Source organism: Thamnophis elegans, chromosome 12, assembly GCF_009769535.1.
Source record: "Thamnophis elegans isolate rThaEle1 chromosome 12, rThaEle1.pri, whole genome shotgun sequence".
In the NCBI taxonomy this organism is placed as follows: Eukaryota; Metazoa; Chordata; class Lepidosauria; order Squamata; family Colubridae; genus Thamnophis; species Thamnophis elegans.
The window spans coordinates 7,935,103-7,962,418 of NC_045552.1; the positions used below are offsets into that span (position 1 = coordinate 7,935,103).

At 42.0% G+C, this 27,316-nt stretch overlaps 1 protein-coding gene across 1 annotated transcript in view; it reads left to right on the forward strand.

Moving 5' to 3' along the window:
• Positions 1-26,783, forward strand: part of LOC116515577 (sialic acid-binding Ig-like lectin 11) — a 49,917-nt gene extending 23,134 nt beyond the window's left edge. The window contains exons 11-19 of the mRNA XM_032227698.1: positions 219-284; positions 10,487-10,625; positions 10,760-11,104; positions 13,473-13,763; positions 14,761-14,811; positions 16,477-16,725; positions 19,660-19,753; positions 23,862-23,925; positions 26,502-26,783. Of these exons, the coding sequence (XP_032083589.1) occupies positions 219-284; positions 10,487-10,625; positions 10,760-11,104; positions 13,473-13,763; positions 14,761-14,811; positions 16,477-16,725; positions 19,660-19,753; positions 23,862-23,925; positions 26,502-26,717 (1,515 nt within the window). The 3' untranslated portion in view covers positions 26,718-26,783. The remainder of the gene's footprint in view (positions 1-218; positions 285-10,486; positions 10,626-10,759; positions 11,105-13,472; positions 13,764-14,760; positions 14,812-16,476; positions 16,726-19,659; positions 19,754-23,861; positions 23,926-26,501) is intronic.
• Positions 26,784-27,316: the final 533 nt, after the last annotated feature.

Consider the following 27,316-nt stretch of genomic DNA (forward strand, 5'->3'; position numbering starts at 1 on the left):
CTATTCTATTCTATTCTGACCTGTGCTGAGGGTGTGTTTTTATTACCTACAAACACGGTTGCTCTCTTAAGCCACCCAATTGAGACCCATCCCTTTTTGAATTTGTTGAACAAGGATGTTGCAATTGACCGGTGAGAACTGTAACCACTTCTGCTTTCCACAAGGGAAGAGATTTCCGTCCAAAGGCCTTTCCCTGCCCTGTTCTGACAATACCACAGAATAAACCGCCGGAACACAGAAGCTCTCCGAAGTCCTGGAGAACAGCAGCTCTTCTGCACCAAGGGGTGAGAGACGACTTTTCTTTTCCCTCAGTGGGAGTTTTAAGACCCTCGTGGACTTCCAATGACTCTGACTGAGATCAAAAAAAGAGCTTTAAAGGGTCTAATTTGAGCTTTATTGGCATAATTTACTTTGCAGCTTAGCTGTCCGAGCACAGTAAGAGAATTGAATATGCCTTATTCTGAAATTTCTGGGTTAAGTGGTACAATTTTTCATTCTGCTGGGTTGTTGTTCCTTTTTTTTTTTGGGGGGGGGGTTGCCTTCTCAGTGAAGAAAATATTTTAAAAGGTGGTTTTCGACACCAGAAGCTTTCGTAGAGCTGGTCTAAGCATTGTGCGGGAATACAAAGTTTTAGAGACAGGGAAAAGCAACGAACGAAAGCTTTTTAATTTGTCTTTCTTCCGTTCTTACTCTGAAGGATTTTCTGCTTTGTCATCCAAAATAACTGGGCTGCCACTGAATATTAGGCATATTTCCTTGATGGATGTAGACAAGAAACAACAAGAATCATTTCTAGAGCAAGAAGTTAATAATCCAGGTAGAGCTGGCCGCAGATTCGGACAGTGAGAAGGTTGGGGAGGGACATGGGCCAGTCCTGGAGTCTGGGGAAGGCTCTGATGAGGGCTCTGTGTCAGAGGCAGAGAGGGGGACAGAGCCATATGCCATTTATCAGCTGCCTTCAGAGTCAGATATCAGTGAGGCAGACGAACAGCTGAAGCCTGTTCTCAGTGCGCGCATGCACAGAGTTGCCAGATGAAGGGAACAGCTAAGGAACAGGGATCGACTTGGGAGGATGGCCCCTCCCATAGGGAATAAAAGAGGAGCGGAAGGGGAGTGGAGTTTGCAGGAGACACTTAGTTCATTCCTGCATTCTTGCCAAGTATTGCGGCATCTGAAAGATATCGGCCTGGCCGCGCTCCAAGCCTCAGAAAGGTCGGTAATTGTGAACCATCTTGAAAGACTGTGGGAGGGGAAAGACTTTGCTGGAGAGGAATTCACTATAAATTAAATAAAATGGGTTTATCGGGACAAGGACTCGGTTTCGTGCTGCTGGGGAACCTGAGGTCAGAACACATACAGACATATACAGGTAGTCTTCAACTTAAAACAGTTCATTTAGTGATTGTTTGAAGTTACAGACGGCATTGAAAAAGTGACTTATGACCATTTCCCACACTTACAACTGTTGCAGCATCCCCATCATTACATGATCAAAATTCAGATGCTTGGCAACTGATTCTTACTTATGACCGTTGCAGTGTCCCGGGGTCATGTGATCTTTTTTTTGCGACTTTCTGACAAGCAAAGTCAATGGGGGAGCCAGATTCACTTAAAAACCATCTCACTAACTTATTAGCTGCAGTGATTCACTTAACAACTGAGGGAAGAAAATGGGGCAAAACTCACTTAACAAATGTCTCACATAACAACAGAAATGTTGGGCTCAATACGTAGTACGTTGAGGATTACCTGTTGTTTACACCCACACCTGCTTTTACACAGGAATCATTTCAGAAAGGATAATTCAATCAAGTGAGCATCTCGAAGGGTCAAGAATCAATGGGCATTTTTTGGGGGGGAAATGCTGTTTCTTCTCCAGTTGAAACGAGGGTCTTTTCACACCTCTGAGGTCTGCTTTGAATCATTTATTTAAGAACTTCCTAAAGTGATAATTCCTGGGCTCCCTGCAGAAAGTAAAAGTGATAAAAATCCTGCCTAAAAATTTCCACTTTTGTTTCTGTTTTGACCAGGAAGGTCTGCCTGGTAATATTTCCCTGAATCTTTCAGAACTTTTTATTCTCTCATTGCTTACAAGTCCCAGATTTCTCAAATCTGGAAATTCTCAAATCTGGAAGTGGAAAACCTTTCTTTAGAAAAAAGAAGGCCTTCGTCCACTCTTTCCCACCAAATATATATATATATATATACCGTATATACTCGAGTATAGGCCGACCCGAATATAAGCCGAGGCACCTAATTTTACCTCAAAAAACTGGAAAAGTTATTGACTCGAGTATAAGCCTAGGATGGGAAATGCAGCAGCTACCGGTAAATTTCAAAAATAAAAATAGATACCAATAATGTTTTTGAATATTTATTTCAAAGAAAAACAGTAAACTAGCGGTGTATTCAATGAAATACTTCACTCACCTCATGATGCTGATGTCCCGCTGTGATGATGATGTCCCGTGCAGCCGCGGGAGCGATGTCCCGCCTCCTATGACACACGGCACAGTGATTCCTATCATTGGATCACTGTACCAGAGGAGGTGGGACATCGCTATGTGGCTGCTTGCCATAACAAGGAGGAGGTGGGACATCGTTGCAGAGCGGCAGGAGGGGGAGGAAGGGGAATCGTAAGACAGCCCTGCATTACATTAGAACGTGAGGAGGGGGGATGGTGCGGTGCGCGCTGCGCGGCAAACTGACACAGAGGGAGGGGAAACTCACAGGGGCACTGGGCCATTCACGAGTGTCACCCAGCGGCATGGCCCCGCCCCTTTTTCTCCTCCATTTCGGGCAAATTTTTCACTGACTCGAGTATAAGCCGAGGCGGCTTTTTTCAGCCCAAAAAGTGGGCTGAAAAACTAGGCTTATACTCGAGTATATACAGTGTGTATATATATATATATATATATATATATTATATATATATATATATATATATATATATATATATATATATATATATATATATATATATATATATATATATATATATATATATATTGCTTAGCCTGAAATATATTTTAATCCGGAGCAGATCCCTAGGGGCTTTTTTAAATTTTTTTTAAAAAATCCTGTTTTATTTTCCATCCACAACCAACATGTACACTTACAAGATTGGTATATCTTAAATTATATATTTAGAAAGCTCATATATAATATAATGATAACATCTAACTAAGAAATTTGCAACGAAGAGGATGAGGCTATCACTTTAAAGAAATCTTCAAGCCACTTGCGAAATCTGGGCATATATACTGGAAATTCCTCCGGTAAGCAGACACACAATTTCTAACCTCTTAAGACACTTAAGTACCAGTGAGATTTCTCTTATAGTAAGTAAATTCAGAGTTCATGCCTCTACATTCATTGGCCTGGCATGTGCAGGGATGGGCTTCAAAAACTTCAGCAATGGGTTCCCTGCCCGGTTGCTGGGTGGGGCGTGGCCATGGTGGGCGTGGCCTAGTCGGCCTCCTGCACTACAGCAGGGGTGGTGCAGGGCGGGGAATTTTCACCTTCCCCAGGCTCCAGAGGCTTTCCTCCAGCCTCTAGGAGGCAAAAAACTGCTTTCCCCAGGCTCCGGGGGCCTTCCAGAGGCTGAAAACGGACCTATTTCTGGCCTTCCAGAACTTCTGGGAGGCCCGTTCCTCTCCCTCCCCCCCCCATGCTCCAATCCTCCATGTGGGCCCTACACAGAGGTGGGTTCCTATCAGTTCGCACCTATTCGGTAGAACTGGTACGTCAAATCTACCGAACCAGTTAGAAGAGGTTCCACCAGTGGACCTGGAAAGCAGGCCACACCTACAGAAGAGGTTCCAAAATTTTTTGAAACCCACCACTGGCCCTACACTTACCTCGCATCCAAAACAGGCTGCGTGGAGACTCCTGGGAGGGGCAGGGTGGGAGGTGCCAGCCAGAGGTGGAATTTGGAGGTTCTCCAAACCAGCCATAATGTTAGCTATGGGATCTCCCAAACCTGGGCAAACCCATAGCAGCCCACACCTGGGCACGTGCCATTGATTTTTTAAAAAATCTGAATAGATATGTTGAGTATAGCACTATCAGAACCTTAGTATGTTGGTAGGGTTACTCTTAGATGTTGCCAAACCATAACTCCTTGGAGTACAAGTCAACCATGACCTGCTGTGAAAGATTCTCCATTGTATGGTCTATAGATTATATTTAGAATTACAACCCTAGAGAGATATGAAATATGGGAAGCCTAAGATTGGGATGCATTTGAAGTTTAAAGGAAGACTTTACATTCCAATTTTTTAAAAATTGGAATCATCATGATTTATGGGTCTTTGTTTATACTATAATAATGACTACCAGTGCTGGTGTCCTCCTCCTCCTCCTCTTCCTCCTCCTCCTTGAAACTGTATTCAGGAAGTTTGATGGTCATGACACCAGAACATCTGAGAGCAGCTTGCAACATGGTAATTAATGTTGGGAAATTCTACGTTTCTAGTTCTTTGAATAGAAGCAACTGAACGATACGGAAAACGTTCATACCATTTAGCATGTGGATTAGACAGAAGTGAAGCTGAAGGGTGGGCAATTCCAGGAGAATAAAGCATGCAGATCTTCCCTAAGTATACATTGACACTTAGGGATTCTGTGTTGCAAGATTGGTGAACCACAAATCCCAACTCCCCTAGAGGTAAAGAAATATAGGGAGAAGCATGCCTGCAATGAAGAGGCCCATAATTCCTTCAGCCATCACAAAAGAGCAGTTTTAAATAGACAAAACTAAGGAGAAAACTTCTAATCCAAATAACTGTTTTACTACTGATATAACAGACTAAATTAAGGTCTGCATCAGCGGTTGGTTCCTACCAGTACGGACCGGTTTGACCAAACCAGTAGTGGTTTGGCAGCTTGGGTTACTGGAACTGGCAACGACCCAGGCCTGCCACCACTGTTCCCTCTAAGCTGCGCGGGTGCGCGGCCACGCAGGGGGAAACAAAACACAGCACAGCAGTTTCCAACTGCCGTGCAGTAATCTTTAGCATGATGGATTTTAGTCTGCAGGTGGTTAGGAGGCTTCTGTCAGCTGGGCCGGGATACTATAGTGCCTGGACACACCCAGAGGAGCAATAGCAATAGCAATAGCAGTAGACTTATATACCGCTTCATAGGGCTTTCAGCCCTCTCTAAGCGGTTTACAGAGAGTCAGCATATTGCCCCCAACAATCTGGGTCCTCATTTTACCCACCTTGGAAGGATGGAAGGCTGAGTCAACCCTGAGCCGGTGGGATTTGAACCGCTGAACTGCTGATCTAGCAGTAGCCTGCAGTGCTGCATTTAACCACTGCGCCACCTTGGCGGGCCTTTGGCCAACAAAAATGTGGCGGCCTAGGGTTACGATTAGGCTCCCTCCACCGGTGTGTGGCTGATTGTTCCCTCCTGGATCAAAGTTACTGAGGAAGGAAGCAGTGGCAGCAGCAACGGCAGCAGCCAACTCTCCGCGGGACGTACAGAGCATGCTTCCATCGCGGTTTGTCGGCTAAGCTCCCATGGCTGATTGGGCTCCCCGCAGTTGGCTCCGCTTCCGAGATGCAGGTGTGTGGGAGGCACTCGCCATGCAAGCAAGTGGAAACCCACGCCGGGTGTGCACATCTTGTCTGAATCCAGCCTCTGTGTGTGGAGCATTGGGGCTCGAGGTTTTTTTCGCAGGAAGGGGGAGTCGAGCTGGTGCTCCACAGATTTTATTTGATTTTATTTCTCGAAAAGAAAAAGAAAATAAAGGCTTCTTGGTCTGCCTGGAACGGAAAGTCAAAATCCGGAAAATTAACCTTGTTTAGGAAAGTTTTGCGCTGATGGAAAAATAGTGTTTCCCAGTGAAAGTTTTTTCCCTACTTTTCCTTCTTTGCTTTTTTGGCCTCTATTCCTTCTCTTCTCTCCTCTTTCCTTTCTTCCTTTTTTCTTTCTTTTTTCTTTCCTTCTTCCTTCTTTCTTCCTTTCCTCTTTCTCTTTCTCTCTCTTTCTTTTTTCTGCCTCTTTTTCTCATCCTCCCTCCCTCCTCTCCCCTTTCTTTTTCTTTTTCTCTTTCTCTTCTTTCCTTTTTTGTGTCTCCCTCTCTCTCTGTCTCTCTCTCCCTTCCTTCCTTCCTTCCTCCCCTCCTTTCCCTCCCCTCTTTGTTTGTTTCTTTATGTGCCCCAATTGCTAATCTACATCAGTTGGTAATTTATTTAAAACTTGCTAATATCACTGCAGACTATTGATAGTAAGGGGGAAAGAATAAAGCATATAAAGTAATTCATAGTATGGATAGAGGGAAGTTTTGATCCTTTTCCCATAGAGAGTCATCCATTGAACTTGAATACAAGTAGTCCTCAACTTACAACAGTTCACTTAATGACTAAAACTACATCAGCACTGAAAAAAGTGAATTACAGCTGTTCTTCACACTTATGATCATTGCCACATGATCAAAATTTGGATCTTTGGCAACTGCCTCATATTTATGAGGGTTGCAGGGTCCTGGGCTCACCTTTTGCAACCTTCTGCCATGCAAAGTCAGTAGGAAAGTCAGATTGACTTAACAACAAGGTTACTGATTTAACCTCAGTGATTCAGTTAACTGTAGCAAGAAAGATTGTAAAATGGGGCAAAACCTACTTAACAAATGTCTCACTTAGCAATAGAAACTTTGGGCTCAATTATGGTCGTAGATTGAGGACTACCTGTATAGGGAGATTTCTTTACTTAATGGATATTTACATGGTAGAATTGAGTTTCAAATAACACTAATTTCGTTGTCTTGGGTGACATTTATGAAAAAAATTCAGGTGCTCCGGCATGAAAATGTGCTGCTCAAACACTATACTTTTCCGCTCACACTGAAAAAAAATTAGAGGGAACGTTGCCTGCCACGCCCCCCGAATCAGTTCCCCAGTTGGCGCTGTCAGCGGTACCATCTTGTTTTTCAGTTCTGTGCATGCGCAGAACAGTTTTAACTGCACTGTGCATGTGTGCACAGCGCACATAAAATGTGGGCACCTGTAAAGTGTGCACACGAGCAAACCAGCAGTCATGACAGCCAGAACCCACCCCTGGTCCGTATAAATTAGGATTATGACCTCATGGGTCACCTGTTAGCTTCCTAATTTCCCTATGAGACTCCTCTAGCATGAAGCTTGTGATGTGAACCAACAAGGATCTCCTTACCTTTTTGTAAATGTGGTGGATGCGATCTCATCTCCTACCGTCAATCTTTTATCATTTTATCATTCCTAAATCATACATTTAGTTCTGTCTCCAGTTCCAAAGAAGTAAGAATGGGAGTCAAAATAAGTCTTTGTGTACTGAAGATTTCTGCTGGGCTTGTTCTCTGAATCAAGTGACAAAAATTAGACACTGTGCAACAAATGTAGGCGCAAGACATCCAGGCAGCCACAATGCCTCACAATTCCATATTTTAGCAACGGTTCCAGCGGTGGGTTTCAAAAATTGTTCGAACCCACACTGTGGGTGTGGCCTCCTTTGTGGGAGTGGCTTGCCACCCATGTGACCAGCTATAAAGATGCCGACGACACTTGTCAGAACCACCTTAAATTACCTCACACACAGCCCTGGCATGCATAAGAATAGGATGTAAACTTGTTTTTTAAAAGGCATCTGTGGTTTGCGTTAAAACAACTTCAACACACGCAATGTTCTGATTGCACCACAAACGCAGTAGTCATCCTTACCTTTCACAGAGGCACTGAGTTATATATATATGAGCATGATAGTGTAGAATAATCATATCCAAGGACCAGTGGTGGGTTTCTAAAAAAATTTGGAACCTCTTCTGTAGGTGTGGCCTGCTTTCCGGGTCCACTGGTAGAACCTCTTCTAACCAGTTCGGTAGATTTGATGAACCGTTTCTACCGAATAGGTGCGAACTTGTAGGAACCCACCTCTGAACAGTTCCTATCACATAAAGGGGGCAAGAGGGACAGAAGAATGGAACTGTCTCAGATCTACCTTAAAGTGGTGGGATTTGGGAGCAAAGGTCTAATATTGGACAGTCGGTGTTCAGAAATCTATTCTGTCCAGTTGACTATTCCTTCTTTCTTTCACCCACCTTGTGAGTAGTCTGTCTCAAATGACTATGGAAATCCCCTTGAAGTCATATTCCTCTCCTCTTGTGGCGAGCACACGTTTTGGTTGCATAAAAATAGAATCTGCAGTCTGGATAGTAAAAGCAGAGTAAGGTTTTACATATGATATTAGTTCCACTTCTCCAAAAGTTCTTACGCAAGAAGACTGTTTAATTTGGCACCCTTAAATCAACCCCTGTATTGGCAGAAGGAATTGGTTGAAGGTGGGAAGGTGGCCCAGATAAAAACATTGGCGTGATAATCATGCCAAGAAATAAACTCCTGATCCAATTCACAAACTTCGTAGAAAAACACTTGGATGCTTACAAAATATCTGACAATACTAAAACAAGATCACCTGATCTCTAAGAACCTTCAGCCTCCTTATGGTGGTATTTTGGTGGCCATTCCAGATATTAAGAGCTATTCCTGTTCAAGAATATTCTACCATCCAAGAATGATCCAGAATGTCTCTGTGCATTGTAGTTGATATCTGTTCTGATTTATTTTGTTTGAAAAAAAAAATACATGAACAAAAACTCCAAAGATTTTTAGCCTAATCTGTGCTCAAGCCGATGGGCTTAAATGTCATTTTCTTCCAACCTCTAGGAAAACTACAAGTCATCCTTGACATGATTGGGACCAGATTTTCTGTTGCTAAGTACAGCTGTTGCAGTGGTGGGTTTCAAATTTTTTTAGAACCTCTTCTGTAGGTATGGCCTGCTTTGTGGGAATGGCTTCCCGGCCATGTGACCAGGTGGGAGTGGCTTGCCAGTCATGTGACTGGGTGGGCATGACCAACTTGTAAAATGTGGTGAAACTCACTTAACAACGTTCTTGCTTAGCAACCAAAATGTTGGCTCAGGAACTCTGGCATTGAAGTGTGCAAGTCTTAAAGCTGTCAAGTTACAAGACCCTTGCACCCCTAACCCTTTAGAAAAAAACCCCCAGGAGTGTTCAAACTTGACAGCTTTAAGACTTGTGGACTTCAACTCCCAGAATTCCTCCTCTTGCTCTTTATCTTGATGATGTGCGGACGGGCGGGGGGGGGGGAAGGAGCTGGAACCGGTTCTAAACGGCACTGTAGATTTGTGGAACCTCTTCTATAGAAGAGTTTAGAACTGGCAGGAACCCACTTCTGAGCTGTTGTTAACTGAGCTGTGTTTGATTTAGTAACCATTTTCCTATGAATCATTGCAGTTGTTAAGTGAACCAGGCAGTCATGAACCAGGCACTGGCTTCCCCCATTGATTTTGTTTGTTTAGAAGCCAGCTGGGAAAGTTGCCCATGAGGATCACATAACCCTGGGACACTGTAACCATCATAAATACAAGCCTGACTGTTGACAGCAATAGCACTTAGACTTATCTGCTGTTTCACAGTGCTTTACAGCCTTCTCTAAGCAGTTTACAGAGTCAGCATAATTGTCCTCAACAAATCCGGGTCCTCTTTTCGCCGACCTCAGAAAGATGGAAGGCTGAGTCAATCTTGAGCTGGTCAGGATCGAACTGCTGGCAGTGGAATTTGCCTGCAATACTGCATTCTAACCACTGTACCACCATGCAGTGACAGTAGGGATAGCAAGAGCAATAGCAGTTAGACTTATATACCGCTTCATAGGGCTTTCAGCCATCTCTAAGCGGTTTACAGAGTCAGCATATCGCCCCCAACAGTCTGGGTCCTCATTTCACCCACCTCGGAAGGATGGAAGGCTGAGTCAACCTTGAGCCGGTGAGATTAGAACCGCTGAACTGCAGATAACAGTCAGCTGAAGTGGCCTGCAGTACGGCACCCTAACCACTGCGCCACCTCGGCTCTCAGATACTGCAACAGTCATAAGCGCAAGGGTTGTAAATCACTTTTTTATATTGCCATTGTAGCTTTGAACGGTCACGAACAAAAGTTGTAAGTTGAAGACTACCGATATTTGTCTGAGTAGAGATGAAACACTTAGAATAGAGTTGGAAGGGACCTTGGAGGTCTTCTAGTCCAACCCCCTGCCTAGACAGGAAGCCCTACACCACTTCAGACAAATGGTTATCCAATCTCTTCTTAAAAACTTCCAGTGTTGGAGAATTCACAACTTCTGGAGGCTCGTCGTACCACTGATTAATTGTTCTAACTGTCAGGAAATTCCTCCTTTGTTCTAAGTTGCTTCTCTCCTTGATTAGTTTCCACCCATTGCTTTTAGTCCTGCCATCAGGAGCACTGGAGAATAGCTTGAGTCCCTCTTCTTTTGTTAACAAGTTGTTACAACTAGTTGCAACTAGATTGTCACTAGTTGTTACAAGCAAGGATAGATTTTGTTTTTGAGTATCCATCATCTGAGACCAACCTGGCTTCAATATTCTCCCAAGGAAAAAACTCATTCTCACAGTTTCTGTACCTAGGTTTGGCTCCTTGGGCTTCTAAGGGTCCTACCGCTGACTGCAACCTTCCCAAGAGGCTGGAGTTTCAGGGATGAGAACATGGCTTGTCCCCTTGAGGCCTTCTTCCTTGGGCTAATCTCAACACAGTTGCTTTGGAAAGGTAAGAGCTGATGGGAAGGGGAGAGGCCGACTCTTTGAGCGCAGCCTTGAATTACTTCTCCTCTCCTATGGTGGAAGTGGGACAGGGGGTCCGTTAACTGGGTAGCTGAGCTTCTTGTTTTCCATTCTTTGCAGGTGTGATGCCTGCAGAAGGGTATAGCGTTAATATTTCTGTATCCCGTGTGTTGGTAGAGGAAGGGCTCTGTGCCACGGTTCCCTGCACTTTCACTTATAACGAAGGTGATGCCGACCTGAAGGAAACATTGAGGGGATGTTGGAAGAAAGAAACAAAAAAAACAGATTGTCCAAAAGATGACAGTCATACCTTCCAAATCATTGGGAATCTAACAGCAGGAAACTGTTCTCTCCTCATCTGGAACCCCCAAAAAGATGACACGGGGTCATACTATTTCAGAATGCAAAAAAACCCTAGGGCACATTATAGCTTTCACAAAGGTACCATATCCCTGGAGGTGACAGGTAAGTACCTGGAAAAATGTTCGTTGGAAGCTCCAGTTTTCACCAGCCATTGTAAAATGTTATTACTAACACCCCCCTCCCTCTGTTATTTTTTGTTGTTGTCGTTCTGGTTTTAGTTCTGTTTTGATAATGCTTTTAAAATAGTTATATGATGGGATGAAGTAATAATTCTTTTATATGGTGATTGAATTCTTGGATTGCTGTATGCTGTCCAGAGTTACTATCTGGCCATCTAAATTTGATTAATACACAAATAAATAGGGTTGGGTTGACGCTGCAGATAACAACGGTGGCATGCAGGAGTAAAGCCACTGCCAGATGCAAGCCCCTCCCTTTGTCTTTCTTCCTCCCTCTTTCACTCATAGACATCAACCCAGAGATAAGGTTTCAAGCAATATTTTATTTTATTAATTATTTTATTATTTTATTTTATTTATTATTTTATTATATTTTATTATTTTATTATTTTATTATTTTATTATTTTATTATTTTATTGTTTTATTGTTTTATTGTTTTATTGTTTTATTGTTTTATTGTTTTATTGTTTTATTGTTTTATTGTTTTATTGTTTTATTGTTTTATTGTTTTATTGTTTTATTATTTGTTTTATTGTTTTATTGTTTTATTGTTTTATTGTTTTATTGTTTTATTGTTTTATTGTTTTATTGTTTTATTGTTTTATTGTTTTATTGTTTTATTGTTTTATTGTTTTATTGTTTTATTGTTTTATTGTTTTATTGTTTTATTGTTTTATTGTTTTATTGTTTATTGTTTTATTGTTTTATTGTTTCATTGTTTCATTGTTTCATTGTTTCATTGTTTCATTATTATTATTTTATTATTTTATTATTTTATTATTTTATTATTTTATTATTTTATTATTTTATTATTTTATTATTTTATTATTTTATTATTTTATTATTTTATTATTTTATTATTTTATTATTTTATTATTTTATTATTTTATTATTTTATTATTTTATTATTTTATATTTTATTATTATAATTTATTTTTATTTTTTATTTTTTATTTTATTGTTTTATTTTATTTATTTTTTATTTATTTTATTATTATTTTATTTTTTTATTATTATTATTTTGTTTTTTTATTTTTGAACAAGCACAAAAGGGACCAAACAAAAAACAAAAACCAAAAACATTAAAACCGTCTTCCATTACAAATTATAGAAAGTGTTTCTTGGTTACAAAATTTCTATGCATCCCTCCCATAGTCATCACTTACAGTTCATATCAAATCGCATATTTTTAAATTAAATATATTTATATATATTACTATTATTGCACCTCAACCTTCATTTGACTATGATTGCTTTTATATCCTTTTACATGACATATTCTACATTTTAAGAATATTTATGCTAGTGGGATATGTAACCCAGAGATGGGATTCAGCCGGTTCTGACAGGTTCTGCCCCTGCCTCCCTGCCTCCCAGCCTCCCAGCTGATCTTCTTTTGTTGCCCTGATCAGGAGAACAGAGCTGGAAAGCAGGTTAGAAGGGTGGGGAGGGAATGGAGATTTTGCAGTATCTTTCCCCTGCCCACCCACAAAGCCACGTCCACGGAACAGGTAGTAAAAAAAAAAAATTGAATTCCACCACTGGTGTAAACACATTTTATGTAATTTATACTGTGTATAAATTTGCCATGTATGAAAAGCCAATTGTGGATTTTCTAATAAACCATGGTCAAAAGCAATTGTGTCTTGGCCTGATGGTAGAAATTGTCAAAAGAGGAGAAGAAGCGCTTTTAATTACTTTTGATTAACAGTCCTGCGGTGAAGGTCCTCCTGAGGGAAGAGTTGTTTTGTGATGTGTTTCCTGCCCTCGTTTTGCATTTCCTCGGCTGCTGGATCTGTAACTTTGCCCTTATAGTTGGACACAACAAAGTTCTCAAAGTTGGAAGAGGCCTTCATAGGTGTGATAGATTCATGAGATGCTGACAAACATGGATTTGTGCATGTCCCAAACATGCTTTTTTTTTTTTTTTAAAGAAAAGGCAACTGGACCTGGGTTTTTTTCTTTGAAAATGTTTCTCTTCTCATCCGAGAAGCATCTTCAGATGCCTGAGAAGATGCTGGAAGTAGAGACCCCAGTCCAGTTGCCTTTTCAAAATAAAAAACCACTTTCGATACACCTATGGCCTGGATCACTGAGAACCTTCATAAAAGTTTGAAATATAGAAGTTCTGTGTTGCATAAACTCTTGTACTTCAAGAGAGGATAACAATCTCAATGGGTCTATCTCACCCGAGACTCATTTGGGAAGGTGCCTGATGATCAAGATCAGTGGATGGGTAAGAACGTAGTCCTGGAATAACTTTCTTCTGATTCCTCTCTTCTCTTCTTAGAAACTCAGTCTCCAAAAATAACAATGGATACCATGAAAGCAGGAATGCCTACAAATATCACCTGTGCAACCTTAGGAGGCTGTAGTCGGATGCCTCCAAATATCACCTGGGTTGGCTTTCCCAAGCCCATCAAACCTCATGTGCACTTGAATGAGACCCAGGTTTACACCTCAGTGGTGGATTTCTCACCTTCTCCTGAAGACCACAAGCGGAAGATCACCTGCACGGTCAATTACATAAATGAGACTAAACCTGTTCCCAGGCAGGATACTGTCCAACTAAAAGTCATGTGTGAGTGATCTTTTCTAAGTCTGCAGGGGTTCAAGCCCTGAATCACAAGGCAGTTTCAATTCACTTCTGGTTTGAAGAATGGAGCTTAGTCATTGGTCCTTTGAATCAGAGAGCAAAGCGGCACAGTTTGCCGAGGTGGCGCAGTGGTTAAATGCAGCACTGCAGGCTACTTCAGCTGACTGCAGTTCTGCAGTTCGGCTGTTCAAATCTCACCGGCTCAGGGTTGACTCAGCCTTCCATCCTTCCGAGGTGGGTAAAATGAGGACCCAGATTGTTGTTGGGGGCAATATGCTGACTCTGTAAACCGCTTAGAGAGGGCTGAAAGCCCTATGAAGCGGTATATAAGTCTAACTGCTATTGCTATTGCTATTGTTCTCTCTTTCACTCAGCTTGGTTCCCTTTGACAGGTGGTTTTCTTCACTAGCTTGTGGGGAGACGGGGACAATCAGAGACTCTCTAGGGTGGGGTTTCCCAGCCTTCTCAACTTTAAGACGTGCGGACTTCAATTCCCAGAATTCCGCAGTCAACATGCCTTCACATGCCTTAAAATTGCTAAGGTTGAGAAACACCCATGTGGACATTATCCATGGTGGCGCAGTGGTTAGAGTGCAGTGCTGCAGGCTACTTCTGCTGACTGCCGGCTGCCTACAATTTGGCAGTTCGAATCTCACCAGGCTCAAGGTTGGCTCAGCTTCCATCCTTCCAAGATGGGTAAAATGAGGACCCAGATTGTCAGGGGCAATATGCTGACTCTGTAAACCGCTTAGAGAGGGCTGTAAAAGCACTGTGAAGCGATAAATAAGTCGAAGTGCTATAGCTATCCTGTCAAAATGGCGGCCAATTCTTAGCATCCTATAACTACAAAAGGGGGAGTGTGGAAGAGAAGAGGTTGGGACACCAGCTCCAAGAAATCAACATAAGTAATTTGGGATCTGATTGCCTCCACATCTCTATTGGAAAGGATTTCTGAATTGACGGATTTGTTTTTCTCTTACAGTCAAACCGCAGATGAAATGGTGCAAGGGTTTTCATTTTCGCTCCAATATAAGTAAGTTGCGTGATTCTCCCAGCAGCCTTCTTCTGCTCAGGCAGGAGGTAGAAGAGAATACTGGAGAGAATATCTTTGCTGACCACCTGGCACATATTTTTGATGATTATAGTGCCCCAGGGTCAGGGGATCCTCATTTGCAATGATAAGATGATTGACTTAATAACTGCAGTGATTTGTCATTTTTAAAAAGGGCACAAAATCAGGTGTGATTCATTTAAAAATCATGTAGCTTAACAATGCAAATTCTGGTGCCAATTGTCCTAACCTGGTATTGTTCAGAATTGCCATAAAAGTAAGAAGGGATTTAAACTGTTGCCCATTTCAAATAACTGAAATGTTTTTGCATTGTTTTGTGTGTGTGTGTGTGTGAGTGTGTGCGTATTTGTGTGTGTGTGTGTGTGTTCGTAGATTTTCATGTGTGGTCTTGTTGTATTCGGGTCTTTTCCCATGTAAGATTACACGGGTAATCTTCCACAGAAAAAGCCCCCACCCACCTACCTACCTACCTACCTACCCACCCACCCACCCACCTATCTCTATCTATCTCTATCTCTATCTCTATCTCTATCTCTATCTCTATCTCTATCTCTATCTCTATCTCTATCTCTATCTCCATCTCCATCTCCATCTCCATCTCCATCTCCATCTCTATCCCTACCTACCTACCTACCTACCTACCTACCTACCTTCCATCCATCCATCCATCCATCCATCCATCCATCCATCCATCCATCCATCCATCTATCTATCTATCTATCTATCTATCTATCTATCTATCTATCTATCCATCCATCCATCCATCCATCCATCCATCCATCCATCCATCCATCTATCTCTATCTCTATCCCTACCTACTATCCATCTATCCATCTATCCATCTATCCATCTATCCATCTATCCATCTATCCATCTATCCATCTATCCATCTATCCATCTATCCATCTATCCATCTATCCATCTATCCATCTATCCATCTATCCATCCATCCATCCATCCATCTATCTCTATCTCTATCCCTACCTACTATCCATCTATCCATCTATCCATCTATCCATCTATCCATCTATCCATCTATCTATCTATCCATCCATCCATCCATCCATCCATCCATCCATCTATCTCTATCTCTATCCCTACCTACTATCCATCTATCCATCTATCCATCTATCCATCTATCCATCTATCCATCTATCCATCTATCCATCTATCCATCTATCCATCTATCCATCTATCCATCTATCCATCTATCCATCTATCCATCTATCCATCTATCCATCTATCCATCTATCCATCTATCCATCTATCCATCATCTATCCATCTATCCACCCACCCACAATAACTCAAGATGGTGGACATAGATAATATTCCTTCTTCCTCCAATTTTCCCCACAACAACAATAACCTTGTGAGGTGAGTTGGGCTGTGAAAGAGGGACTGGCCCCAAATCTTACTTTTCCTACTCTAATTATTTGGTAGTTCAGAACTCATGTTTAGGAGGAAGTCATGAACAAATGTCATGACATGGCATCAGTTTCTCCTCCAAATTGCAAACCAAGACACTTCTACCTATTGTTGAAATCGATGCCTGTTGGTAAAACCCTCCGAGTAAATGTTGAGATTTCTAGGCCTTGTCTTCTCAGTGTCTCTCTCGGATCTTGCAGGTCAGCAGAACTTCACGAACTTTTCTCAGCTCAACGTACAAAAAGGGGATTCCATCGAGGTACGCTGCAAGGTAATAGGCTATCCTTCGCCCAACATGACTTGGGTTAAGGGAAGCAAAGACTTCCAGCAACAACCCCCGAATGTCCTGAAGCTTGATGATCTTAAGGTGGAGGATTCTGGGACGTACACATTTCAGGCAACCAATAAACTAGGCGTTCATAAAACATCGTTTGAACTCTCCGTAAAAGGTATGTGAGGCAATTTTGAATTTTTTTTATTTAATTTGTCAAACATGTACAAGGTAGCAAGTATACTGTAAGTATAAACATGGCCATGAACAAGGGAAATGAGTACAAATAAATGGGGACAGTAGGACAGGGACGGAAGGCACGCTGGTGCGCTTATGCACACCCCTCTTAGGAATGGGGTGAGGTCCATGGTAGACAGTTGAAGGTTGAGGCTGTTTGAGGATGTAACCATGGAGTCAGGTAGGGATGTTGACCACTCTGTTGCTGAAGTCATATTTTCTGCAATCGAATTTGGAGCGGTTTACCTTGAATTTGTATCAGGGGTGGGTTTCAACCGGTTCGCGGCGGTCCCCGTGAACCGGTTGGTCGGCGAACCCGGAAGTAAGTAACTTCCGGGAACGGCGAAGGGCCCCCCCGCCCGCCCGTGTTCCTTACCCGGTTTTGATGAGTTCTGCGCTTCCACGCATGCGCAGGATGCATACAGCGCCTGCGTGATCCTCCAGGAGCAGCTGGAGCATTGCACAGACGTTAGTACGCATGCGTGCGCTGCACGCGTGCACGAGGACGCTGCCGGCCCCCTTCCAACCAAACCAGTTGGAACGGGGCGAGAAACCCACCCCTGGTTTGTATCAGGGGTGGGTTCCTGCCAGTTCTCACCTCTTCTATAGAAGAGGTTCCACAAATCTACAGTGCCATTTAGAACTGGTTCCAGCTCCCTCCCCCCGCCCGTCCGTACATCATCAAGATGAAGAGCGAGAGGAGGAATTCTGGGAGTTGAAGTCCACAAGTCTTAAATCTGTCAAGTTTGAAATCTGTCAAGTTTTTTTTCTAAAGGGTTAGGGGTGCAAGGGTCTTGTAACTTGACAGCTTTAAAACTTGCGTGCTTCAAATGCCAGAGTTTCTGAGCCAACATTTTGGTTGCTAAGCAAGAGCGTTGTTAAGTGAGTTCCACCACATTTTACAAGTTGGCCATGCCCACCCAGTCACATGGCCGGCAAGCCACTCCCACCTGGTCACATGACCGGCAAGCCACTCCCACAAAGCAGGCCACACCTAGGGAAGAAGTTCTAAGAAAATTTGAAACCCACCACTGTTTGTATCTATTGTGCCTGAAGCTGAAGTAGTTGTTGACAGGTAGGATGTTGTAGCAGACAATTTTGTGTACTATGCTTAGGTCAGATCGCAGGTGGCATAGTTCCATGTTGCCCAAGCCCAAAATTTTGAGCCTGGTGGCATAAGGGATTCTATTGTGAGCAGAGGAATGGAGAACTCTTCTCGTGAAATACCTCTGGATCTGTTCAATTGTATTAATGTCCAATGCACAGTGTGGATTCCAGGCAGACGAGCTGTATTTGAGAAGTGGCCTGGGAAAGGTTTTGTCTGCCAAATCTTTGGCATACAAAATTTACTCAGAGGGATGAAAAACCTGGAATTAGGGGTAGTCCTAGAATGAACCCTTATGCAGTGCATTCAGAAAGTATTCAGACTCCCTTCGCTTTACATGATTTGCATTTTGCAAGGAAGAATAGCAGAAAATTCCCCCAATCCAGGTGTGCAAAGCGTCACACCCCAAAAGACTCCACGATATAATTGCTGCCAAAGGTGCTTCAGCAAACTATTGAGAGAAGGGCCTGAATCAGAGGTGGGTTCCTACCAGTTCGCACCTATTCGGTAGAACCGCTTCGTCAAATCTATCGAACCGGTTAGAAGAGATTTCACCAGTGGACCTGGAAAGCAGGCCACACCTACAGAAGAGGTTCCAAACTTTTTTGAAACCCACCACTGGTCCTTGGATATGATTATTCTACACTATCATGCTCCTATTTATAAAACTCAGTGCCTCTGTGAAAGGTAGGGATGACTACTGCGTTTGTGGTGCAATCAGAACATTGCGTGTGTTGAAGTTGTTTTAACGCAAACCAAAGATGCCTTTTAAAAAACAAGTTTACATCCTATTCTTATGCATGCCAGGGCTGTGTGTGAGGTAATTTAAGGTGGTTCTGACAAGTGTCGTCGGCATCTTCATATCCAGTCACATGGGTGGCAAGCCGCTCCCATCCGGTCACATGGGCGGCAAGCCACTCCCACAAAGGTGGCCACACCCACAGAGTAGGTTCGAACATTTTTTGAAACCCACCACTGGCCTGAATACTTATGCCAAGGTGATATTTCAGGGTTTGCCCCTCCTTTTAAAAATGAAATTAACAGACCGTTCGAAAATTCTGTTTTTGCTTTGTCTTTATGCAGTACTAAATGTAGATGAATGAGGTGGGTGGGGGAAATGAATTTCAACAACTGTAGCATCAGGCTGGAGCATAACAAAATTGACAAAAGTGAAGGGGGTCTGAATACTTTCTGAATGCAAGGTAGCAGAGAGGGGGTGGCATTTTGGGAATTCTGGAGCAGGGTTATTTTTCTTTCATTTATTTTATACATTTATAGCATGCCTTTATTGTTTTTATAAGCAACTCAAGGTGGCAAACATATCTAATGTTCTTTCTTCATCCTATTTTCTCCACAACAACAACAACGACCCTGTGAGGAGGGTTGGGCTAAGAGGGAGTGAATGACCCAAGGCCTCCCAGTTGGCTTTCATACCTAAGTGTGGACTAGAACTCTCTATCTCCTGTTGATTGACTCCAAATCACCCAGCTGGTTTTCATACCTAGGTGGGGACTAGAACTCACTATCTCTTGGTGATTGGCTCAAAGTCAATTGCCTTTCATGCTGATGACAGGATTAGAACTCATCACCTCCTGTTGACCATCCCAAGCTTAGCTAGGTGGTTTTCATGGTTAAGGACGTTTCTAGAACTCCTCGTTTCTAGATCGATGCTTTAATCACTAGAGCACACTGTCTCTGTATTTAAATCCAAACTGGATTAGAAAAACAATGAACTCTTGAACTCTTGTCTATTCTTCTATCTGTCCAAAGAGCAAAATACAACCCTGATTTTCATTGTGACTGGTGTCCTCATCGTGCTCGGTCTCGTTGTGCTAATCCCTGGAATCATCCTTGCTTCTAAAAGGTAGGTAATTGTAGGAATTTGTTTCTGGACTGAGTGATGAACAATGAGGTTGAAAATATATTTTGGAAGATAATGTCCTCTTCTGAATTTCAGGATATTCTTGCACGCTTACCGTCTTTTTGTAAAAAGAATAAAGGTGGGATATAAATGAGTAAATAAATAAAAAAAAACCTATAAGCTATGGTTGCTCCTAAGCATTTGTGAATAGTTATTGTGTTTACACTGTTTATTGGTGAGTTTCATTTCAAGTTTACTATTGATTTGGAGGTTTTAAACTGAACGGATTCAGACATGACAGGGGAACATAGAAACTTTGTAAAATTGATTCAATAGATAGATAAACATGCAGACAGACAGATAGATAGATATAGGTGATAGACAGAGTTAGAAATGATAGAATGATAGGTAGGTAGGTAGGTAGGTAGGTAGGTAGGTAGGTAGATAGATAGATAGATAGATAGATAGATAGATAGATAGATAGATAGATAGATAGATAGATAGATAGATAGATGTGATAGACAGAGGGATGGACAGATAGATAGATAGATGATAGATAGATAGATAGATAGATAGATAGATAGATAGATGGATGGATAAGATGGATAAGATAGATAGATAGATAGATAGATAGATAGATAGATAGATAGATGTGATAGACAGAGGGATGGACAGATAGATAGATAGATAGATGATAGATAGATAGATAGATAGATAGATAGATAGATAGATAGATAGATAGATAGATAGATAGATAGGTAGGTAGGTAGGTAGGTAGGTAGGTAGGTAGGTAGGTAGATAGGTAGATAGGTAGATAGGTAGATAGGTAGATAGGTAGATAGGTAGATAGATGTGATAGACAGAGGTAGAGATAGATAGATGGATGGATGGATGGATGGATGGATGGATAGAGATAGATAGATAGATAAATAGATAGATAGATGGATAGCTAGATGGATGGATGGATGGATGGATGGATAGATAGATGTGATAGACAGAGGGATATATAGATAGATAGATAGATAGATAGATAGATAGATAGATAGATAGATAGATAGATAGATAGAGATAGATAGATAGATAGATAGATAGATGTGATAGACAGAGGTAGAGATAGATAGATAGATAGATAGATAGATAGATAGATAGATAGATGATAGATAGATAGATAGATAGATAGATAGATAGATAGATGGGTGGGTGGGTGGATGGATAGATAGATAGATGTGATAGACAGGTAGAGATAGATAGATAGGTAGATGATAGATAGATAGATAGATAGATAGATAGATAGATAGATAGATAGATAGATAGATATGGATGGATGGATGGATGGATGGATGGATGGATGGATGGATGGATGGATAAGCAGTCCTTAGTGCTCTCTGAACTTGCTTGTTTTCTTGCAGACATTTCTTTACCCTAATTAGATAACATAATCAATGTTGGATGGATGGATGGACAGAGAGTCAGACAGAGAGACAAGACACACACACACACACGGAGGGAGGGATGCGCAGGTAGGCAGGCAGGCAGAAAGACAGACAGACAGACAGACTGACTGACTGACTGACTGACTCTTTGTTTTTCAGCTCCCTTAGGAAAATTTCTGCTTTTACAGAAACATTTGCAAATTGGCATACATTATTTACCGGAACTTTCCAGACACTTTTTTCCTCCAAATGAATGGGTTCATCTAGTTCATTTAGCATCAGTGCTTTGATCAGAGGCATCCAGATATTGGTAGCACGAAACTCAACAGCTGGGAGCCTCGGTTTGAGACCTCCTGCCAACTTTTATAGCCTCAGCAATCTTGTGTGATATTATTACTCTATGCATTGGTAATTCCTTCGCCATCGCCCTATGCCATTAAAATAAGAACTGACTATAAAGATTAACTCCCTCTCTCCTTCTCTCTCTCTCTCAAAAGTTGACTTACAAGACATATATAAATGTCCTATTATGTTTTAGAAGCATCTTAAATTTTTTATTTTGTTCCTATGAGTTTATGTACCATTGTCAGTGTTTTATTGCCGCTAATATATTTCTTTCTCTGGTTGTTCTTCTTTCATTCAGACACCAAGAAATCTAGTTCCCCACATACTTAGTTGATTATTATCTGGAGTATTACTGAATAATCTCTGTTCATAAAGCACACAACCTTTCTTTTCTGACAATAACAATTATTTAATTTTCTCCGGCAAAGTTGCTTTTATTTATAACTGAACACATTAAATATGCTATGTTCGGATCAAATTATACTAAGGAACTTTCAAAGGGGAGAGAAGGCCTAGCAAAACTCTTCTCCCAGCCTGAGTTTTCACACAAGACACTAAACCTTAATTTGGATCCCTTGGTTTGGTATTAACTTATTTATTTATCCAATTTATATGCTCACCCATCTCAGGAAAAGTGACTGTGGGTGCTTTGCCATTTTTTCCCATCTACTTTCTTCTTCTTTTTCTATTAATTCTCAGAATTTGCTTGGCACACACCTAAAGTGGTATGCAGTGAATACCATCACTCTTTTCAACTCAATTTTAATCCCTTTTGAATTCCTGACTGGGATGGAAATTCTGTCTCCTTATCCTTTAGCCTACTTTTTCTTATTTTTATTTTTTTTATAACCATGTAATACATTAATGTTGTTGTTTCCATTCTTGCCATTGAGTTTTTCATGTCTATTATTAAAAAAATGAGTAGGAGACTGGAAGCTAAAACATATGAAGAACAGTTGCAGGAATTGGGTATGTCTAGTTTAATGAAAAACCATAAGAAAGACTGAGCACGAATAAAACTTTATAAAAAGAAAGAAAGAAAGAAAGAAAGAAAGAAAGAAAGAAAGAAAGAAAGAAAGAAAGAAAGACTGGGTGCGAAGGAATTGAGGCCTTTGAACTAATGATGATGCTGGAGAAGACTCCTGAGAGTCCCTTGGACTGCAAGGTGATCAAGCCAGTCAATCCTAGAGGAGATCAATCCTGACTGCTCTTTAGAAGGCCAGATCCCGAAGAAGAAACTCAAATACTTTTGGCCACCTAATGAGAAGGAAGGTCTCACTGGAGAAGAGCCTCATGCTGGGAAAGATGGAGGGCAAAAGAAGAAGGGGACGACAGAGAATGAGGTGGCTGGATGGAGTCTCTGAAGCAGTCAGCATGAGCTTAAATGGACTGCAGAGGATGGTAGAGGACAGGAAGGCCTGGAGGAACATTGTCCATGGAGTTGCGATGGTCGGACACGACTTTGCAATGAACAACAAACAACAATAAAGTCCTCAATGGCATGCATTCCTTCAGCAAGGTGGTTGGATGGAGTCACCAAAGCAGTAGGTGTCAGCTTAAATGGAGGGATGGTAGAGGACAGGAAGGCCTGGTGGAACGTTGTCCATGTGGTTGCGATGCATTGGACACGACTTCGTGACTAACAATCACAACAAAAGTTTAATGAAAAGGAGGACCAGGGGTGGTTTGATAGCAGTATTCCAATATCTCAGGGGCTGCCACAAAGAATATGAAATCAGCCTATTCTCCAAAGCACCAGAAGGCAGGACAAGAAGCAATGGATGGAAGCTAATCAAGGAGAAAAGCAACCTGGAACCAAGGAGAAATTTCCCAACAATTAGAACAATTAATCAGTGGAACAACTTGCCTCCAGAAGTTGTGGGTTCTCCAACACTGGAGATTTTCAAGAAGAGATTGGACAGCAATTTGTCTGAAATGATATAGGGTTTCCTGCTTGAGCAGGGGGTTGGATTAGAAGACTTCCAAGCTCTCTTCCACCTCTGTTATTCTGTTATTGTTATGTTTTCATATATGACAATGAGAATATTGTGTCTCATTTCTAGAATTAGGATAGGAATATAATTATCTACTGGAGAAATCCTGATTCTCTGGGAAAGCAAGCACTTCCCCTCTTTGGGTAATGGTTGAGCTTCCTTCGTACACATCCTCTTCATAATTCCAGTCCTGTGAATCAACATTCTTGCTAGTGATAACTATACGTGGAGGAAAAGGATATTTGCCAATGTTTATTTCTCATAATAAGGAACTTTAACCGAGCCCAGGCATTCAGCATGTAAAAGATGTGATTATTTATTATTTGTTTGTTTTTGCAGATACCAGAGGAAGAGAAAAACGATTACAGACTCAAAAGCAGTAAATACCTTAACGAATGTCAAGGTTTGTAACGTCTCCTTTTTCTACTGCAATTCGAAACAGGGACATTTTGGTATCGTGCAACCAAAACAGAGCATGTCCAATGGGGGACAGGTGGGACTAAATAGCCCACTGTTTCTTTTCTTTCACTCATCTCTGCAACTCAATTACTTGGCGGGAGTTGTCCAAAAATGGTAGATTCAGCTTTGAGGTCCACTAGACCATTGGTCTCCAATCTTGGCAACTTTAAGCCTGGTGGACTTCGACTCCCAGAATGCTGGCTGGGGAATTCTGGGAGTTGAAGTCTAGCAGGCTTAAAGTTGCCAAGGTTGGAGACCCATGCACTAGACCACATAGCAAGCTGTGGACTTCAGCTGCACTTCCCTTTAGCCAAAGCGACAGTCTCACCTCTTTCTGACCGTCTATTAGGAAGTCTTGAGATGAGTGTGATTTCTCCCACAAGTTGGGGACATTGTGTTTCTCACAGAGTTAACATATCGCCTTTGGTTTTTGGCTTCCATTTGGACCTGACCAGTGGTGGTTTCAAAAATTTTTGGAACCTCTTCTGTAAGGGTGGCCTGCTTTTCGGGTCCACTGGTGGAACCTCTTCTAACCGGTTAGGTAGATTTGACGAACCGGTTCTAGCGAACCGGTGCGAACCGGTAGGAACCCACCTCTGGACCTGACCCATCTCAAAATTCACCTTTTTGGTTGAGATGAACTTGATTTTGCACGATGAGACCAGCCCTGAGTTGCAAGGGGCATCAGAAGGGAAAAGGTCTTTATTATTGGCCCCGTTGTCTATGGAGATTCTCAGTCATCTGGTTGTCCCAAAGGTACTTTTTCAAGAGGCAACTGGACTTCCTTTGTTTATCCTCGAAGATATTTCCTCTTCCATCCAAGAAGCTTCTTCAGTTCTGGTTGAAGGGGTGGGGAATGGAAGGCTCTATACTCCTTGCAGTCCTCTGGTCCTTAGCACTCTTTCTTTCTTTCTTTTTTTTTTAACGTTACCTTTTTATTAAGGTTTTGTTTTATTATATAACATGCAAAGAAGAGAAGAAAAAAAGAGGAAATTCTGAGGAGGAAGGGGAGCATGGGAAAGGGTGTGGGATAGAGGAGAGAGAGAGAGGGAGGGAGGGAGAGCCGAGGAGAGCCGAGGTGGCGCAGTGGTTAGAGTGCAGCACTGCAGGCTACTTCAGCTGACTGCAGTTCAGCAGTTCGGCTGTTCAAATCTCACCGGCTCAAGGTTGACTCAGCCTTCCATCCTTCCGAGGTGGGTAAAATGAGGACCCGGATTGTTGTTGGGGGTGATATGCTGACTCTGTAAACCGCTTAGAGAGGGCTGAAAGCCCTATGAAGCGGTATATAAGTCTAACTGCTATTGCTAGGGAGAGGAAGAGGGAGAGAGAGAGAGGGAGGGCACTGACTTCCAACTCTTCTTAGCACAGTACAAGGTAAAAACACTCCAATCTCAACTTTTTGCTTCACCCAGCACTCCTTCTGAGAGTCATTGAGGCAACTTGGAAGTTTATCTGTGCCCTTTAGGGTCACCTGAACAGTGCAAATGGGTGTGGATCCTTTTCGGAATTTGCTGAAAGGATTGTGTTGTAAACAGGAGATGGTGGCGTTTGTAAGGGGAGGGTTATGACACCACCTATCTCTGCTTTGCAACACAGCGCTTTCAGCAATTCTCCCACGTTCACGCCAAACTGAAGAAGCTCCTTGGGTGAGAAGCGAGACTTGTTCAAGCAAAAACAAAGAGAGTCCAGTTGCGGATCAGGGGCAAAGCGCTCAATCACCGAACTGGTTGTTAAACCGGTAGGATCCCACCACTGATGGGATAGTCAAAGCTATACTGTTCCCTCCAAATGTATAGATGCTTTGGAGAATGCTTATGCCTACTGTGTTTCCCCAAGCAAGCTGGCTTGGGGAATTCTGGGAGTTGAAGTCCACACATCTTAAAGTTGGGCTGAGAAACACTACGGAATGAACTATAGTGGTAGACTCCAATATAGTGATAGATTCCCATATTCCTGTATTATTATTTCCTAAAAAGATTAAGACACTGCTAAAGGATCTCTCCAACATTCCTCCCTCCTCTCCAGCCATTAGTAAGAGTGGCTGTAAGCTGTAGCTTAGAAACATCTGGAGAACTATTTTTGAAGTCTATCACAACTATTTATGAAGAAGTATGATTACATTTAAGTGCCTCAGTAAAATGCTATAATCTCAATATGCAGGGCATTTTATTTTTTAAAGTTCTGGATCATAAATCCCAAAAATTGAATTTTGGGAGGAGGGAAATGAAACGTTTAGTCCATCCAAGTTTAAACCGATTTATTTTTAATATGAAATCTTATCTCCAAACAAGCTTAAGCAATCTTTATTTATTTTTTATTTTGCACTTTGCAAAACTGGTTTCCTGAGGGTTGTCTGTTTCTGCTGATTCTTCTTATTTTGCTTCTGCTTATTCTTAAAATAACAATAGTAGTACAGCAACTGCAGCCTGGTTTGTGGTAGGCTGTAGAATTAGCCCAAATCTTAAATTGTGTGTTAATGGTGGCAGATTCTCCTTTCACTCAACCCCTCTCTTCAAACAGAAACCCAGCACTTTGGACCTCGCTGCTCAGGAAGTGAACGGCGTTGCCTCCAAATCAAGAAGCCCCCACGAATCTGTGGATGGAGACCCTGAAGAAATCCATTACGCGACTCTTAGATTCAATGTGCCAAATCCTAATCCAGATACAGCTGCAGAAGACATCCAAACGGATTATGCTGAAATCTGTCCTTCCAATTCTCAGGGAAAAGAAGCGTGAAGGTTTTTAAGGGAATTCCTCTCTTCTGATTAGCAGTCCTCAGAAGTTTGCCAGTTCCTGTTTACATTGCGCCTTGACTCTGTTCTGTATCCTCTTTGGAGATAGGAGCTGCCTATCCAGCTGTTAAGCCCCGAACAGCACAGCAGGACGAGGGAAGCAAAACTCCCTTAGAATTCCATCAATCAACTTTAATATCAAGAAGTAAAGGGCTGCGATATAGACTTTTGGAAACCAAATGCACAAAACTATTCCATATTTATGAATGGGGGGGGGGTCAGTGGTGGGTTTCACATCTTGTTATCACCGGTTTGCCATGCATGCATGCCCCCGCTTCACAGGCACACGTGCCTCTTCCACATATGTGCCCAGCCTTCCATGCATGTGCTTTGCTCACAGGTGTGCCTTCTGCACATATGCCCGGCCTCAAAAATGTGCCTAAAGAAGACAGCATAGAGTCGAGGGTGTGTGTGTGTGTGTGAGTAGGCACACCCACGATTTCCGCTACCGGTTCTGGTGAACTGCTCCGAACCGGCTGAATACCACCTCTGAATGGGGTCTTTGTGGGTTCTTTAGACCCCTCCCAACCCAACAATGCAAAA